Source organism: Pleurodeles waltl, chromosome 3_1, assembly GCF_031143425.1.
Source record: "Pleurodeles waltl isolate 20211129_DDA chromosome 3_1, aPleWal1.hap1.20221129, whole genome shotgun sequence".
NCBI lineage: Eukaryota > Metazoa > Chordata > Amphibia > Caudata > Salamandridae > Pleurodeles > Pleurodeles waltl.
The window spans coordinates 1993833185-1993851065 of record NC_090440.1 but is presented as its reverse complement, the minus strand read 5'-3'; the positions used below and the strand labels follow the sequence as shown (position 1 = coordinate 1993851065).

The following is a 17881-nucleotide window of genomic DNA, read 5'->3' as shown; positions in this document are numbered from 1 at the left end:
AGAAGTGTAAGGGTACGAGGTGCTAAGGGGTGCTTAGGGTTCAGGGGCAGGTAAGGTATGGGGTTTTATTTGACAGCCCACATTCATTTAAAAAGGGGTATTTTGGATGTATCAACACAACACACGGGTTGGAGCTATGATGATGGTGTTTGCCGTTTTTTGCCATAACAGAATAAAGCTTCACTTTGCAGCAGACTGTGATCGCAACTGTTTGTTTGGATACAGCCTTAAATGAGGACCTTTTAGACTGGATAAACTGCTTGTGGATATATATATTATATAAATATATGATGTTACTTACCAGTAGACATCTGTTTGTGGCATGTAGTGCTGTAGATTCACATGCTGTGCATAGCTCACCATCTAGTGTTGGGTTTGGAGTAGTACACTTGTTTTTCTTTGAAGAAACTTTTTGAGTCACGGGATCGAGAGACTCATCCTCTTGGTAATAGTGCAAATGGGCATTGAATTCTCTGTTAGATTGTTTCTCCGCAGGCGGAAGAGTAAAGCAGTGAAAATAGAGAGTAGAATAGAAAATATGTCCATGCTATATTATGTACATATGTACATTATTTATATATTATTAAATTGAAACATCTACACGCACCCAGAAAGGAGGGAGGGTGCATGTGAATCTACAGCATTACATGCCACCAACAGATGTGTACTGGTAAGTAACATTTTCCGTTCGATGGCATGTGTAGCTGTAGATACACATGCTGTGCATAGACCGTCCCTCCATAAAGCGGTGGTTAGCGTGCAGGAGTTGCAATTCTTTGAATGAGTGTTTTAAGTACAGCTTGTCCAACATTTGCCTGTTGTCGTGCAAATACATCTACACAATAATGTTTTGTAAATGTATGTGGTGTAGACCATGTTGCTGCTTTGCAAATATCTGCTATAGGTATGTTATCTAAAAATGACATAGATGCACCTTATTTCCTAGTGGAGTGTGCTCTAAGTGGTATAGGTAATTGTCGTTTTAGCTTTACTATAGTAAGTCTGAAAACATTTGACTATCCATCTAGCTTTAGTTATTTTAGATATAGGCTCTCCTTTGAGTGGTAAGAAGAAAGCCAAATTTTTTATATATATATATATATATATATATATATATATATATATATATATATATATATATATATTACATAAGAACCCTTTTAACATACAAAGTACGTAGAGGTCTTTCTGCTACTGAATCTGGTTGTGGAAAGAAAACTGGTAATTCTATTGCTTGATTATTATGGAACTGTGAAATTACCTTTGGAAGGAATTTTGGATTTGTTCTTCACACACTTTTTTCTTTATGAACTTGAAAGAAAGGTTCTTCGAAAGTTATACCTTGGAGCTCACTGACACGTCTAAGGGAGGTGATAGCGAATAAAAAAAGCTACTTTCCATGAAAGGAATTGTAGGGAACAGGAGTGAAGTGGCTCAAATGGTGGAGCCATAAGGCTTGTGAGTACAATGTTAAGATTCCAAGATGGGGCTGGAGGAACTCTTGGTGGAATTATTATTTTCAGTCCTTCCATAAATGTTTTGATAACTGGAATTCTAAACAAAGAAATATGTTGTCTGTTTTGAAGATATGCAGCGATGGCTGCTAAATGTAAACGAATAGATGAGTAAGCTAGATCTGTTTTTTGCAGTTGTAATAAATATTGTACAATGTCTTTTACTGTTGGTTTGCAAGGGTCAATGTTTTTTGTTTGATAGTAGCAAACAAACCTTTTCCATTGTGCAGCATAACATTGTCTAGTTGTAGATTTGGATGCTTGTTTAAGGATATCCATACATTCCTGTGGGAATTGTATATATCCAAATTGTATGACCTCAGGAGCCATTTTGCTAGGTTGAGTGATTTGGGATTTGGATGTCTTATTTGACCCAGTCTTTGTGTCAGGAGTTCTGGTCTGTTGGGAAGCTTCTGATGTGGAACAAGTGAGAGTTCCAAAAGTGTTGTGAACCATGGTTGACGTGCCCATGTAGGGGCCACTAGAATCATGTTGAGGGAAGACTGTTTTATCTTCTGGACCAGAAAGGGTAAGTGTGGGAGAGTGGGAAATGCGTAAGCAAATATCCCTGACCAACTCATCCATAGAGCATTGCCCTTTGATTGAGGGTGTGGGTACCTGGAGGCAAAGTTTTGTCTTTTTTTGTTTTGATAAGTTGCAGATAGGTCTATTTGAGGTGTTCCCCACTTTTGGAAGTACTGGTGAAGGACTTGTGGGTGGAGTTCCCACTCCTGTGTTTGTTGCTGCATCCTGCTTAGCAGGTCCGCAAAGTGATTGTCTGTCCTGGGGAGATGGTGTGCCACTATGTGAATGTGGGGATGAATTGCCCATTTCCATATTGTTTGTACAAGATGAAACAGTTAATGAGACTGTGTCCCTCCCCTGTTTTTGAAGATAGTACATGGCAGTCATGTTGTCTGTACGTATCAACACTGTCTTGTATTGTAAGTGTGAAAGGAACACTTTCATTGCTAAGAATACTGCTTGCAGTTCCAGGTAACTGATGTGAAGATACCATTGAGTATTGTTCCATAGCCCCTGAACTGTTAGGTTGAGGAGAAGAGCTCCCCAAACGGTGTTTGAGGCATGTATTGTGAGAGTTATCGGAGTCACAGGGTCTAAAAAGGGTCGCCCCTTCATAAGGTTTGTGGTGTTCCTCCAATGCAGAGAACGATAAGTCTGGCAGTCCAACAACACTAGATCTTCCATTTGACCCTGTGCCTGAGACAACTGACGAGAGAGACACTGCTGAAGCGGAGGCATATGAAGTCTGGCATGAGGTACGATGGCAATACAAGATGCCATCATCACTAACATTTTCATAACGACTCTTACTGTATATGTCTGGTTCTGTTTTAATGTAGCAATTAATGTTTTAAAAGCCTGAACTCGGGCTGAGTTGGGAAATGCTAGTCCTACCTGTGTGTTGAGGATAGCTCCTAGATAGGGTTTTATCTATAGAGATTGCAGATGAGATTTGATGTAGTTTATGGTGAACCCCAGAGAATGTAGGAAACAAATTGTAGTCTGAGTGTAGCTTTGACACTGTGTGAATGAGTTGGCTTTGAAGAGCCAATCGTGTAAAAAAGGGAATACATGAATCTGTTTTGTTCTGAGATGTGCTGCAACTACTGCAAGACATTTTGTGAATACCCTGGGAGCGGTTGTGACTCCGAATGGTAATACTTTGAATTGGCAACGTTTTCCTGCAACTACAAATCTTAGGTATTTGCGGTGTGCAGGATGAATAGGAATGTGAAAATAAGTGTCCTTTAGGTCTATCGCATTTGTGAAATTGCCTTGTTATAATAGGGGAATAACATCCTGAAAAGTGACCCTATGAAAGTGTTCTGATACGATGTAGTGGTTTAAGGGTCTTGAGATCTAGTATTGGTCTGAAAGACCAATCTTTTTTGGGTATTAGTAAATACACTGAGAAAACTCCTGTTCCTTGGTATTGTAATGGTACTGGTTCTATAGCCCCTTTTAGAAGAAGCGAATGTACTTCCTCTTTGAGAAGAGTGAGATGATCTTGTGAGACTGTGATTTCGAGGGTGTATATTTGGTGGAGTGGAAATGAGCTCCAGTCAGTAATCATTTTGGATAATTTGAAGTACACATTGATCTGTGGTAATTTGAGACCATTGGGGGGAAAAAGTTGTAACATTCCCAATACAGGAGTGGTGGGGTTGTTTTGTTTTGTTTTAAGTCCTTATTTAGTGGCAGGTGAGAAACCTCTAGCCATGGATGGTTTTCCTCTTCCTTTGTTATTGTTGTCTATATATGATCCTCTAAAGTAACCTCTAGTGTATTGAGAGGTGGACTTTGATTGGAAGAATGTTCCTAAAATGATGATCGAAAGCCCCTTGCAAATCCGGCGTGACAAAAAGTACCCCTATGTGTGCTGGCTTGCAGAGCTCCCATAGCTTTGGCAGTATGATCGTCTTTGTTTATTTTTTCAAGTGTGGTTTCCACATGCTGTTTATCAAAAGGGCATATTTAAAACTGCCTGTTGTACTTCCGGTTTAAACCCTGAACATCTGAGCCAAGCATGGCACCTAATGATGACACTGGTGTTAACACTGTGTGCTGCTGTATCAGCAACATTAAGTGCACATCTGATAGAGTTGTTGGAAATTGTTTGTCCCTCATTTACAATTTCTACCCCCCTTTTTTCGATGCTCCTTTGGTAGATATGGCTTCCCAGTGAGCTCTATCATACGGGGGTTACAACAATTGTGCACTCACAATTCGACAGTGATTGGCTGCTTGAGCTGCCACTTTTTTCCCTGCCTCATCTAATTTTTTTTACTTTCTTTATCAGGAGGAGGTGTGCATCTTGTTGATTGGCTATTAGCCCTTTTGCGTGCAGTAGAGGCAACAGCAGTCTGGAGTGATCTGTGTTTTTAGAAATAAAGGACCAGTGGGTGCAGCCTTGTATTTTTTATCTACTCTGGGAGTAATAAGCCTTGATCTGACAGGCTCTTCAAATATTTCACCTGTGTGTCTGAGCATCCGTGGAAGGAACTGACTTTCCTGATGTGGTGCGCCAAGGGTATCAAATAGAAAACCCTCCTCTATTGGATCAGTGTACATATGTACATTGTGAAATGCTTCTGCCCTAGCTATACCTCATTGATTTGAGGTGGAATCCTCAGGTGGTGAAGGCCTAGCTGGGTAAGGATCTGGATCATTTGGTGTAATAGGATCTGAATCATACTCATCCCATGGGTCCTGCTCATCTAATGTATCCCCTAAATCTTGAGCCCCACCCGGTGGTGAACTAGGTGTTGTGAAACATAAAGGAGGGGGAGATGATGGTGGAGGAGTATGTTGTGGAGAACTATGTAGAGGTGGAGAAGTTTGAGTAAGAAAGGAGTCTTTTCTTTGGTAGTCTTTTTTGGAGGTGGAGAGGAATCAAGATTCTCTTGGAAAGTTAATTTCCTCTTTAAAGGGGGCAGAGGTGATGCTATAATCCGCACTGTTCCTTCTTGAATTTGAAGTCAGCGCTACCGAGCGTCCATGACTTCTAGAAATGGTTCCACCTGTGATGAAGTGGTGGTTATAGACTGTCCAGAGTCACTGAAAGTCCTTTCTGATATTTTAGATTCTGAAGTTTTTTGTGGACCACAAATTTTCAGTGCCAAAATTGTAGCTGGATGTTTTTTCTTTTTCAGTGCCGAAGTGGTTGGTTTCGAAGTTGTCGTCACCGAAGCACCATGTATTTTTGGTCTTGTCGGAGCTGAAATGGAGGCGCTGGAGGTCGATGTCGAAGATTTCTCTTTGGCTTTTTTAAGTGCAAGCTGGAATGTGGGACATCCGAATGCTTTTCTCAGCTCCGACCATGGCTGGAAGGGAGTGGGTGACCAGTGACCTCTTTTGATGGTGTTTTGATCGATGGAAAAGGGGTCATTTTTTTCACAGTTTGTGCTGCCTGTAATGGTTGGCTCTCGATACCAGACTGTACATCAGAGTCTGAATCTTCAACAGAGAAGGCCCCTTCCTGTTCCAATTCTTCTTGCGCATGCTCGCTGCCAAAGATGTCTGGTGTGCCATCTGGATGTCAAGACACCATTTCCATCTGACGAGCTCTTAGATTTCCAAGTGTCTTTTCGAATAGAGCGGCACGCTTTGCAGGTCTGCTCGTTATGGTCAGGAGAAAAAGACAAATTACACACCTGGTGGTGGCCAGTGTGTGAAAATTTTGAGTGGCATCGAGGGCAAAACCGAAATGGACTATGTTCCATTAGGGCTGCATACTTCGATGTCAGGTGGAAGAGTTAGGCACGAAAAGGGCCCAAGAGGGCCGGTTTTCGCCCGAAGGGCTGATAATTTTGATTCTGAATATCGAAATGGAACCAAAAAATAAAGTATTGAGGAAATCACGATCGAAAATGATACAGACGATGATAGAAAGATGTAAAGAATCCCGTTTTAGACTGTATGGAGCCGAGAACTCAGAGCAAGAGGAACACACTTCCGAACCAGACAGCGGAGAGAAAATCTAACAAAGGACTTGATGCCCATGTGCACTATTACCGAGAGGAGGAGTCACTTGATCTTGTGACTCAAAATGTTTCTTTGAAGAAAAACAAGTTGTACTACTCTGAACCCAACACTAGATGGCGAGCTAAGCACAGCATGTGGATCTACAGCTACACATGCCATCTAACATATATATTTACTTACAAAACCAAAGGTTACAGGGACGTTATATTTAGGTTCACATTTTAAACGTACCAAACAATAGAAATTCATCAGTTAGAGTTAGAGTTATCTCAAGTAACTATAACTTGTGCCCTAAGATTCTATAACTTGCACCCCCACCCAACCCCCCCAGCTGCTCTCGGCCCTAGGGATTTCATCCTTCAGCCACGTGGCTATCAGCACCCATCAAGTCACAGCAAACAGCTTATGTCCTGGTGGTGGGCACCCCAGGACATAGCAGAAGCCGGCCCCCGGGGCCTATATTTGCTTCTCAAGGGGGGGCAGAGCAGCCACACTCCAAATGAAATAGCCCCAGGGGGATGGTCCCCAAGGCCTGGGTGTCCGAGACAGACCCCTATCACTTCTTAAATTAGGCCCGAGGAAATGGCAGTCTGCGGGGCTTTGGGGGGGGGGAGGAGGGGAGAGGTCGATTGGCAGGACCCCTGTATTACTTTCCATTAATGCTCTGGCAAGGTGGCGGTCCCCGGGGCTGCGTGGGGAGGCCAGGCGCCCCCTCACCACATTAGTTTTACTTTGGTGCCCTGAGGACGTAGCATTATTGGGGCTTGGGGGGGGGGCTGCCCCCTCCAAGTTAGTTTTCATTAGTGTCCTGGGGTGGTGGTGACTCCCGGGGCTGTGGGGGGGTGTTGTGCAGCCCCTGCATTACTTTTGACTAGTGCCCCGGGTAGATGGTGGTCCCCCACCCTGGGAGGTGGTGGTCCCCAGGGGTGTGCGGGGGGCATTCAAATGGCATTGCTCCCAGGACTTGGTCCACCTGTGGGCCTCTGCATTATTAATTTATCAAATTTTGAGTGGATCTGCCGCGACTTCCACTGAATTTTTTTTTTAAATATATGTTTTTTTGACAGGTTTGGGATAACGGGCCAGGGTGTCCCTACCCTGGCCTCTTTTTTTAATGTTTTTTCTTGGATACGGCTGAAGCATGGCTGCCAATACTTTCTTGTTGAAGTGTTGGCAGCTAATCAGATCTCAGCACGAGATCGGGAGGGTTCGCGAAGCCTTCGAGTCCCAATAGATACAAATATGGATTTTCTTTAATATCTCAAAAACTACAGAATGGATTTACACCACATAACAAAAAGAGCGCTTTCTGAACCAAGGGCTACCTTTCAGCCATATTTGGTGTAAATCCGTCCAGTGGTTCGGGCGTTATCACTGTTCAAAATCCCTATGGAAAAAGGAAAGGGGAAAAAGCGTTTTGCCCCCTCCTTTTTTCGCCGCCCCCACTTGACGCATCACCCCAAAACTTTCCGGACAGACATTGAAGTAAGCGTCGTATTTTTTGGAAGGTTTTGTGAAGATTCATCAAACTGCGCCAAAGTTATTAGCAAAACAAAAAACACTTTCTATAGAAGCTAGGTCGTAACTATAACAAACTAGTTTGTCATGTTCAGGCAGCGCTGGAGCCCAGCACAGACTGTTGCACCAGTGGCCCCTGACTACCGAAACTCTGTGGTGCATATTATTATATATATATATATATATATATATATATATATATATATATATATATATATATATATATATATATATACACACACACACACACACACACACAGGAAAAATAAGGGTTACAATAATGTTATAGTTAGCTTGTGCCCCCGCCATACACTGCTTATGACCTCCCAAATTACATCACTTGCAACATTTTATATGACATAATTTAGGACATCTGAATTGACATTAGTGATTAAATGACAGATAAAATCACCCAAGCTTCTTTGGCCTACATTGCTCTAAACAGATGGCAGTGGTGTTAGGGCTATGAAATTAAGTGCAAAAAAGGTTAGAATAATGTGAAGCATCATTACTGCTATCGTATATACAACCCTCATAGGTGAAGCAACCTTGTGTTATGGCAAGTGGCAACATTGGCCATTACCATACACTTCATGGGTAGCAGAGTTCATGTTGAGTATCAACGACACACAAAAGGGTAACTTGTACCACACACAATGTTCAATTTGTATACAACTGTTCAGGCAAAACCATGTTTCTTCAAATACTCAAGCCCTAATCCCTGCTACAGTCTTCACCTGTATCAAACCTTCACAGTCACTGAAGCTACTTTGAAAAATGAAGTGGATATAAGTAGATAATTGGGTACTGTAAACAGTGTTTACTCTATAGAGAGATACACTGTACCACACTGTAGAGAGTGAAATCGTCATGAGAAATACACTACAGAGTATTTAAATTTATCTACTAAGAACAGTGTACACTCTATGAAAAATCAGTCCAAAGAGAGACTAATCACCTAAAATAACCAAGATCTGAAAGTGCTAAAGATCATACTACCTGCAGCCTTCATACTGTAGTGAAAACTTTACAGAGAACCTATCTTCTGAAGCAAAACAAGCACAGTTACATAGCTTAGTATACGGTGCATACAATCTTCTATGCTATGTAGAAAACTGTGATGCTGAGATGATTCTGTCTAATAACTCGAGGCTGCTTACAATATTTAGTACATAGACTGTAGAATCTTTTCCCCATTGGAAGGTTTTTCTGCAGAGCCAAAAAACTTGTGTGGAATATGCTGAACATAAGTCGTCAACTGTTACCTGCATACAGGGTTACTCTTCAAAACAAAGCTTTACAATGTGTTCAATACTTCTACACACCTATGATGCATTAGGAGCACATGCATTCTGTAAACACCTACACCTATTAGCTGGACAAAGGCTGTAAAAAATTAGACAGAAAAATAATACAGTAGTTATCTGCCACTAGGCAAACTATAAAACAAAACATACTCATTGGATGATGTTATCAGTGATGTCATAAATGTCATGGAACATGTCATGAGTGATGTCATATGTAAGGTCATGAGCAGTGCATATTGGCGGCACAAGTTATAGTTAGCTCTGCTGGCCATGCACAGCGGAGGGTAGTCCACAGGACTTGGCCTGCTCCCAGGCCCTGTGGCCAACCCTCCCACCCCCAGGAAGCCGACCCCAACCCCTCAGACCAAATTAAACAAAAAGGTGTGCGGTGTCTACCTCCCTGTGCCTTAATACGCCCCAAGGACTATCTCCTAGGGCCAAATTCAAAGAGGAGGGGGTGTGCGGTACCCATCGCCAAGCCTTAATATGCCCAGGGATCCCAACCCCCTTAAGGCCAAATATAGATATATATTTTTTTTTTAAAGGGGAAGGTGCCATTGGGGCAACCTCCCCCATATGCCAGGCCCTGTGGCCTAACCCCTGCATGCACCCCACCCCATGCTGAACACAGCATTTGCTGAACACAGCATTTGGCCGTAAGCAGTTGGGGTTGAGTGTGTGAGTGGGTTTATTATTTTTTTTCTATTGTGCCTGAATCCGCAGATCCTTTGGGAAGTTACACTAGGGGCCGCCTGAGCCCTAACCTGTTTCTTGACCCCTTACGTAATTTTTTACTTTATTCACCCTCACCGCAACCCCTGAAACGACGAGAAACAAAATGGCTGCCACAACTTTTCCCTCCGGTTGCGACCAGCTAATCAGGCCCTTCCTTTTCGCCCGGATCTGCAGATCACTCGCAGGTGGATTCACAAAGGATCTGCGTCCCTAGATATCTATATTTTTAAAGGTTTACAAACTCCGAAACTGCTGAACAGATTTTACCCCCTCCCAAAAAAGATAAAAAACCACAATCTGCTGTCCAAGATCTAGCTTTCTGCCAAATTTAGTGTAATTCTGTTCAGCCATTTGGGCTATGGCTGTGTCTCAAACTTGCACAATCCCCATAGACATTGCATGAGGAAAAATTGTTTAGGGACCCCTCCCCTTTTTCTCGGCCCCCACCCAATGAATCACCATGAAAATTTCCAGACAGCAGCTAAAGTAACTGTACACTACTTAAACAATTTTGGCAAGATTCGTCAAACGACGCCAAAGTTATTAGCAAAACAAAAAAAGCTTTGTCCATGGGAAAAGTTAGTCCTAACTATAACTACCTATTGGTTATCGCCGGAAGGTTTTATATATATAGTTTTTGTTACAACATCCAATGCAGCATAAAATATCACAAGATCAGTGCCTTGTATCACATGTGTGAAAAAGTATTCACTGTAAGAGCATGCATTGTAAAAACTGGCATTCCTTTATTATTAATTTAGGATTGGCCAACAGAATAGTAAGTTAAAAAATAAAGTACACATGAATGGCTGTGAAAATAAACAGAAGCAAGCAGCCCGGTAGAAGTGCATGACGACTTGGTCCTCACAATAAAGAACTTTAATTTAAAAGAAAATTACCATAAAACATAAAGCAGGCAATGGTAGTGGGAGATAATCTGATAAGCTTTGCGGGGTGGGGAAGTGGGAAGAGAGAACAAGTGCTAAGAGGCCAGAAGTGTAAGGATACAACTCCTCCAATCAGAAACTATGGTAATGAAGGCATACTTCAGGCACAGGACAAACACAAGCAAAGGGAAGAAAGCTATCAAATAAGTAGCATGGACCTGAGATAGGCACAAACGCCTTTCCATGATGAGTGTGGGGCTCACCCAAAGCCCACTCTGTTTATATTTTAGAGTATGGAATGCAATGCTGACCTGACTGAGACACACTTCTAACATCACAACAAATCTTTGCCTGAGGACCCGTTGGGATTAAATGACTCGAACACAAACAATGCACCACGTCTCCAGGTCACAACTGCCATTGGTAGGCTAAAAGGTGTGGGCATTTTGACAGCATGCAAACAGCTTCCATAATCAAAAACTGCCACCAGAGATTTGGCTCCTTGAAATGGAGGCGACAACGGAGTCCCAATTTTACAACCCATCAGTAGCTAATTCAGCCACACTGTATTAGGGAATACTGGCACGGGTCATGCTTTGAACGATGCAACAAAGAATTTACCTCCCTAGTTAACACAGTTACTAGCCCTGATTTCCAGACTGCTTTACAAAAACACACTGACATAAAAAAAAATCTATTCTTTACAGAATAAAAAAGCACATCTATTTGCATCTTTACACAGTTAATTGTACAGACCAATCACAACATTTGTATTTCAACACACGTTCTCTAAATGCTCAATCAAGCTGGGCCTCTCCCCAGGGGGCAGTGCTGTGTTGGGGATTAGCCCCCATTGGCCCCCACCAGCGTTTCCACCTTAGCTCACTATGGTATCAATTTTTTCGGGCACTATGTTGACGCTTTCACCAAATTAAAAATAACTACAGTAACTCAACTTTGAGCAACTTACTTATTCCAACATGAGATTTGAGTCATCCCATAACAATTATATTTATTTTGAGACCCATCATTTTTCGCATTTATTAATACACTTTTCCAGTTTTCTCATCTCACAGCGCCCGTACACTAGCAGGTCTCTCTGAAAGCCAGTTCCATCCCAGCAGAAGCCGCAGACTGGAGAAAAGGCACTCACACTGAGTTGAAGAGGTAGGCTCGTCCCTGGCTTCCTTGGAACGACTGCAAGGCAAAAACAGACAACGGTTGATCAGAGGAGAGAAGCTGCCGAAAACAGTAGTCCAAATACTGGTGTGGGCGCAGGATGCGGTTACGAGATCAAAACACCCAAATGCATCTCAGTACTATATGCAGGGCAAGGGGTTAAACACTGAAAATGGTCAGCTGAAATCATCAGAGGTCCTGAAGCTGCCACCCGCAACACTGAGCGTCAAACATGGCTGATCTTACGTGGGCCAGAGAGAGAGAGAGTGGGACCCAGCAGTCAAACGCTAGGATCCCAATGCCCCTTCATGCAACTAGACTTTTAGCCAGTATCTTCATTCCCCATGTGCCTTGCCTGACCACCTAAAAACATTGGTAGCTGTGAAAGGATGACGTTTTCCGTACATTTTATATTGTCAATTAGTGCCACTTCTTGTCAACGGAGCTGCTAAGAGCACAGCTAGTATTCATACAAGAGAAAGATCTGAATAACTCAAGGGCAGAGGTTAGGGTTATGCCAATGAGGATGTTGACTTCCACCCTTCAGAGGAGTAATGTATGACCAGCGGCTTAATTGCACAGCTGCAGCATTTGTTTGAAGACTAATGACTAGACAATCTGATACTTAAAGTTACAGAATGCTTGTCTATGTCCTTTTTGGAGGGCAGTCTATCTATCAAGCCGGACACAGCGTTTCCAAGCGAAGTTTACATTGGACTATGGAGGGAATAATATATATAAATAAATAAATATATCTTACCTTTTAACTAGGATTTGCTATGCAGGTAGTTGGGTCTGGAACTGGATCTTGCATGAGCAGCGGTGAAATGGCAAGCTTGTGTTTCATCAACTTAACATGTTACAGACCCAATTAAGTAAAAGACCATGCTGATGTAGAGACCTTTTTAGCACGGTATTCCGTGGGGTATCTTTCTTTTGTGGGATCAATCTGCAGCTAGAACCTCCTTTCATTTAGTCTGACAGCATTGCCGGTCAATGTTGTATCCTCCTGCCACCTTCACTTTCCCCTCACACTTGACATGAAAGGAAACATTTTTTCGGGCGCACGAGAGTGAGAAAACTGGTGTTCCGACACTGTAGACTGCAGCAGAATCAGAGATAAAGGCCTGGCCCAAAATTTCACAAGGTCCCCTTTGTGTAAATCCAGTACACAAAGTGGCTACCAAGAGAAAACATGGGATCAGCTTTAACATCTGCTACACTACAGAGGGGGTTGAGGAGAAGGAGTTGAGAGAATCCCAAGCTTGTACACAAACAAACTACAAGGCAATGGAATTCATAGTATTTGTATTCTCTTAAGTGAAACATTTTTCTCTATTTCTAAAGTCTAAACCATTAAATTATGGGGATGTAAAAGTTAGCATCATCCAGATAAAAAGGAGGGTGAGTAAAAGTGTGAAAATGTTGCGAATCATGATTAAGAAATGCCCATTAACATCAGCTTATAACTGCACAGATGTTCAACAAGCCCGATGTAACATACTGTGTCTTTAGCTGCTGTATCTGGACCAAGTGGGTCAATTTATGTACATATGCTGATACTACATTAACTAGCCGCAAGAGTGCAGTGCTCAAATATTCAAACCCCATTTACTTAAGAGCTAAATTTAAGCATTAACTCCACCACCGTCCTTTTGCTCTGCATCCCTTTGCCTTCAACGTCTCTAAGGTACCATGAAAACACAACAGTGTGTATTGTCTCTGCCACCAACTCAGGATCTGGAGTGCTCTACCAACCACCATCACTGAGAAGCTAGAACCTCCTCCTCGAATTCAGAGCTGCTAAAATGTACTATTGCCCTACCCCTTCCAGCACTCCTGGACATCTCCTCAGGGCAAAGGCCATGTGGTGATTTACGTGTACAGCGCATTATACGAACTGCCTAAATGAATATCTATAATACCATTATTCAAAGAAGATAAAGAACACCATGACCCTGATTTAAATATTGCTTTGCATTTTACAAAACGAAAACAGAGCCTAAACAAACATACTGGAGATCTGCCTTCTGGGATTTTCTATTCAGTGGACTCCTCTAATGATTAAGTTGTGTGCCGTAAGAACCGTCCATGCTAACAGGTGTACGCAGAAAAATCAGAGGCTACTGGAATGTACGTCAATGGTTTATAGGCTTTAAATAATAAGTAGCCAAGGAAGGAGTATAGGAAGGAGTATACATTTTTTACTTGGTCTCCCTCAGACTTCTGTTACTGATCCTGCTCCTCGACAGGCTGCGGTTGAGTACACCACTGACTGTTAATGTAGCTCCTCTGCTGCTGCTTTAGATGTTTGTTTGGACTGATAAAGATACAGCCCTGACATAGATCATGTGCACAGATAGGCGGTCCCTCTGGTAGCCCCTTCATTTATGGACATATGCTTAGAATTAGGAGAACTTGTACTTGATATATATGTATATATATATATATATGGAAAATGTCACTTACCCAGTGTACATCTGTCCGTGGCATTAGTCGCTGCAGATTCACATGCTGTGCACATCCCGCCATCTGGTGTTGGGCTCGGAGTGTTACAAGTTGTTTTTCTTCGAAGAAGTCTTTTCGAGCCACGAGACTAAGGGACTCCTCCCATTTCGACTCCATTGCGCATGGGCGTCGACTCCATCTTAGATTGTTTTGCCCGCAGAGGGTGAGGTAGGAGTTGTGTATGCTAGTAATAGTGCCCATGCAATGGAGTGAATGCGTATGTACATAATAAAGTTTTAAGTAATATATTTACAAATGTACAAATGTTTAAGATCTACTTCTAAACGGCTACAGGCTCCCGGGGAGGCGGGTGGGCGCATGTGAATCTGCAGCGACTAATGCCACGAACAGATGTACACTGGGTAAGTGACATTTTCCGTTCAATGGCATGTGTAGCTGCAGATACACATGCTGTGCATAGACTAGTAAGCAGTTATCTCCCCAAAAGCGGTGGTTCAGCCTGTATGAGTTGAAGTAGTTTGAAATAATGTTCTTAATACAGCTTGACCTACTGTTGCTTGTTGTGCAGTTAGCACATCTACACAGTAGTGCTTGGTAAATGTATGAGGCATAGACCATGTTGCTGCCTTACATATTTCGTTCATTGGAATATTTCCTAGAAAGGCCATGGTAGCACCTTTCTTTCTGGTTGAGTGTACCTTTGGTGTAATAGGCAGTTCTCTTTTAGCTTTAAGATAGCAGGTTTGAATGCACTTAACTATCCATCTAGCAATGCCTTGTTTTGAAATTGGATTTCCTGTATGAGGTTTTTGAAAGGCGATAAATAGTTGTTTTGTCTTTCGAATTAGTTTTGTTCTGTCAATGTAGTACATTAGTGCTCTTTTGATGTCTAATGTATGTAGTGCTCTTTCGGCTACAGAATCTGGCTCTGGGAAGAACACTGGTAATTCTACTGTTTGATTTAAGTGGAACGGTGAGATTACTTTTGGTAAAAATTTAGGATTGGTCCGTAGAACAACTTTATTTTTGTGTATTTGAATAAATGGTTCTTGAATGGTAAATGCTTAAATTTCACTCACTCTTCTTAGAGATGTGATGGCAATTAAAAATGCAACTTTCCACGTTAAGTATTGCATTTCACAAGAGTGCATGGGCTCAAAAGGTGGACCCATGAGTCGTGTTAGGACAATGTTGAGGTTCCATGAAGGAACTGGTGGCGTTCTTGGTGGTATAATTCTCTTTAGGCCTTCCATAAACGCCTTTATGACTGGTATCCTAAACAATGAAATTGAGTGCGTAATTTGTAGGTAAGCAGAAATTGCCGTAAGATGTATTTTAATGGAAGAGAAAGCTAGGTTAGATTTTTGCAAATGTAGTAAGTATCCTACTATTTCTTTTGCAGATGCGTGTAAAGGTTGAATTTGATTATTATGGCAGTAATAAACAAATCTTTTCCACTTATTTGCATAACAGTGTCTAGTGGTAGGTTTTCTAGCCTGTTTTATGACCTCCATACATTCCTGTGTGAGGTCTAAGTGCCCGAATTCTAGGATTTCAGGAGCCAAATTGCTAGATTCAGCGATGCTGGATTTGGATGTCTGATCTGTTGTTTGTGTTGTGTTAACAAATCTGGTCTGTTTGGCAGTTTGATATGAGGCACTACTGAAAGGTCTAGTAGTGTTTTGTACCAAGGTTGCCTTGCCCATGTTGGTGCTATTAGTATGAGTTTGAGTTTGTTTTGACTCAACTTGTTTACTGATATGGAAGAAGTGGGAGAGGGGGAAAAGCGTACGCAAATATCCCTGACCAGTTCATCCATAGTGCATTGCCCTGAGACTGATGTTGTGGGTACCTGGATGCGAAGTTTTGGCATTTTGAGTTTTCTTTTGTTGCAAATAGATCTATTTGTGGCGTTCCCCACATTCTGAAGTAAGTGTTCAGTATTTGGGGGTGAATTTCCCATTCGTGGATCTGTTGGTGATCCCGAGAGAGATTGTCTGCTAACTGATTCTGAATCCCTGGAATAAATTGTGCTATTAGGCGAATGTGGTTGTGAATCGCCCAATGCCATATTTTTTGTGTTAGGAGACACAACTGTGTCGAGTGTGTTCCTCCCTGTTTGTTTAGGTAATACATTGTTGTCATGTTGTCTGTTTTGACAAGAGTGTATTTGTGGATTATTATGGGTTGAAATGCTTTCAGAGCTAGAAATACCGCTAACAGTTCTAAGTAGTTTATATGAAACTGTTTTTGCTGAATGTCCCATTGTCCTTGGATGCTGTGCTGATTGAGGTGTGCTCCCCACCCTGTCATGGATGCATCTGTCGTTATTACGCATTGTGGCACTGGGTCTTGAAAAGGCCGCCCTTGGTTTAAATTTATACTGTTCCACCATTGAAGCGAGATGTATGTTTGGCGGTCTATCAACACCAGATCTAGAAGTTGTGCAACCTTGCGTTTGGGACAATGGCTATGCATGAGGACATCATGCCTAGGAGTTTCATTACTAATTTGACCTGTATCTTTTGGTTTGGATACATGGCTTGTATGACATTTTGGAATGTTTGGACTCTTTGTGGACTTGGAGTGGCAATTCCTTTTACTGTGTTGATTGTTGCTCCTAGGTATTGCTGTGTTTGACACGGCAGAAGGTGTGACTTTGAGTAATTGATTGAGAAACCTAGTTTGTGTAGGGTTTGTATGATGTAATTTGTGTGTTGTGAACACTGTTTTTGCGTGTTGGTTTTGATTAACCAATCGTCTAGGTACGGGAACACATGTATTTGCTGCCTTCTGATGTGTGCAGCTACTACTGCTAGACATTTTGTAAAAACTCTTGGCACAATTGTTATTCCGAATGGCAACACTTTGAATTGGTAATGTATCCCTTGGAATACAAACCTTAGGTACTTCCTGTGTGAAGGATGTATTGGTATATGGAAATATGCATCCTTTAGATCCAGTGTTGTCATGTAGTCTTGTTGTTTGAGCAGTGGGATTACTTCTTGTAATGTAACCATGTGAAAATGGTCTGATTTGATGTATGTATTTAATATTCTGAGACCTAGTATAGGTCTTAGAGTTTTGTCTTTTTTGGGTATCAAAGTACAGTGAGTAAACTCCTGTGTTTAGTTCTTGTTTTGGTACTAACTCTATTGCTTCTTTTTGGAGCAATGCTTGAACTTCTAGTCCTAGAAGATTTATATGTTGTTTTGACATATTGTGTGTTTTCGGTGGAATGTTTGGAGGGATTTGATAAATTCAATGCAATAACCATGCTGGATAATTGCTAAGACCCAAGTGTCTGTTGTTATTTCCTCCCAATGTTTGTAAAACTTGGTTAGTCTCCCCCCCACAGGTGTTATGTGTTGGGGATTTGTGACCTTGAAGTCACTGTTTGTTTGGAGGAGTTTTGGGACTTTGGAACTTTCCTCTGTTCCTTTGAAATTGTCCCCCTCTATATTGTCCCCGAAAACCTCCCCGCTGATACTGGCTCTGGTAAGTGGGCTTTGTTTGTGAGGCTGTGGCTTCTGTGGTTTGCCCTCGAAACCCCCCTCGAAATTGTGTCTTTCGAAATGTGCCTCTGCTCTGTGGGGAGTAGAGTGCGCCCATGGCTTTGGCCGTGTCAGTGTCTTTTTTAAGTTTTTCGATCGCAGTGTCCACCTCCGGCCCAAACAACTGCTGTCCGTTGAATGGCATATTCAGCACAGCTTGCTGTATCTCTGGTTTAAATCCTGATGTACGCAGCCATGCATGTCTCCTT

At 42.0% G+C, this 17881-nt stretch overlaps 1 protein-coding gene across 3 annotated transcripts in view; it reads right to left on the bottom strand.

Annotated features, from left to right (window-relative positions):
- The window catches only part of YPEL2 (yippee like 2), a 168861-nt gene that overhangs the window by 19449 nt on the left and 131531 nt on the right, over positions 1–17881 (bottom strand). For all 3 annotated transcript variants that reach the window (XM_069226418.1, XM_069226420.1, XM_069226421.1), the window contains one exon: positions 11624–11667. In XM_069226418.1, the coding sequence (XP_069082519.1) occupies positions 11624–11667 (44 nt within the window). The remainder of the gene's footprint in view (positions 1–11623; positions 11668–17881) is intronic.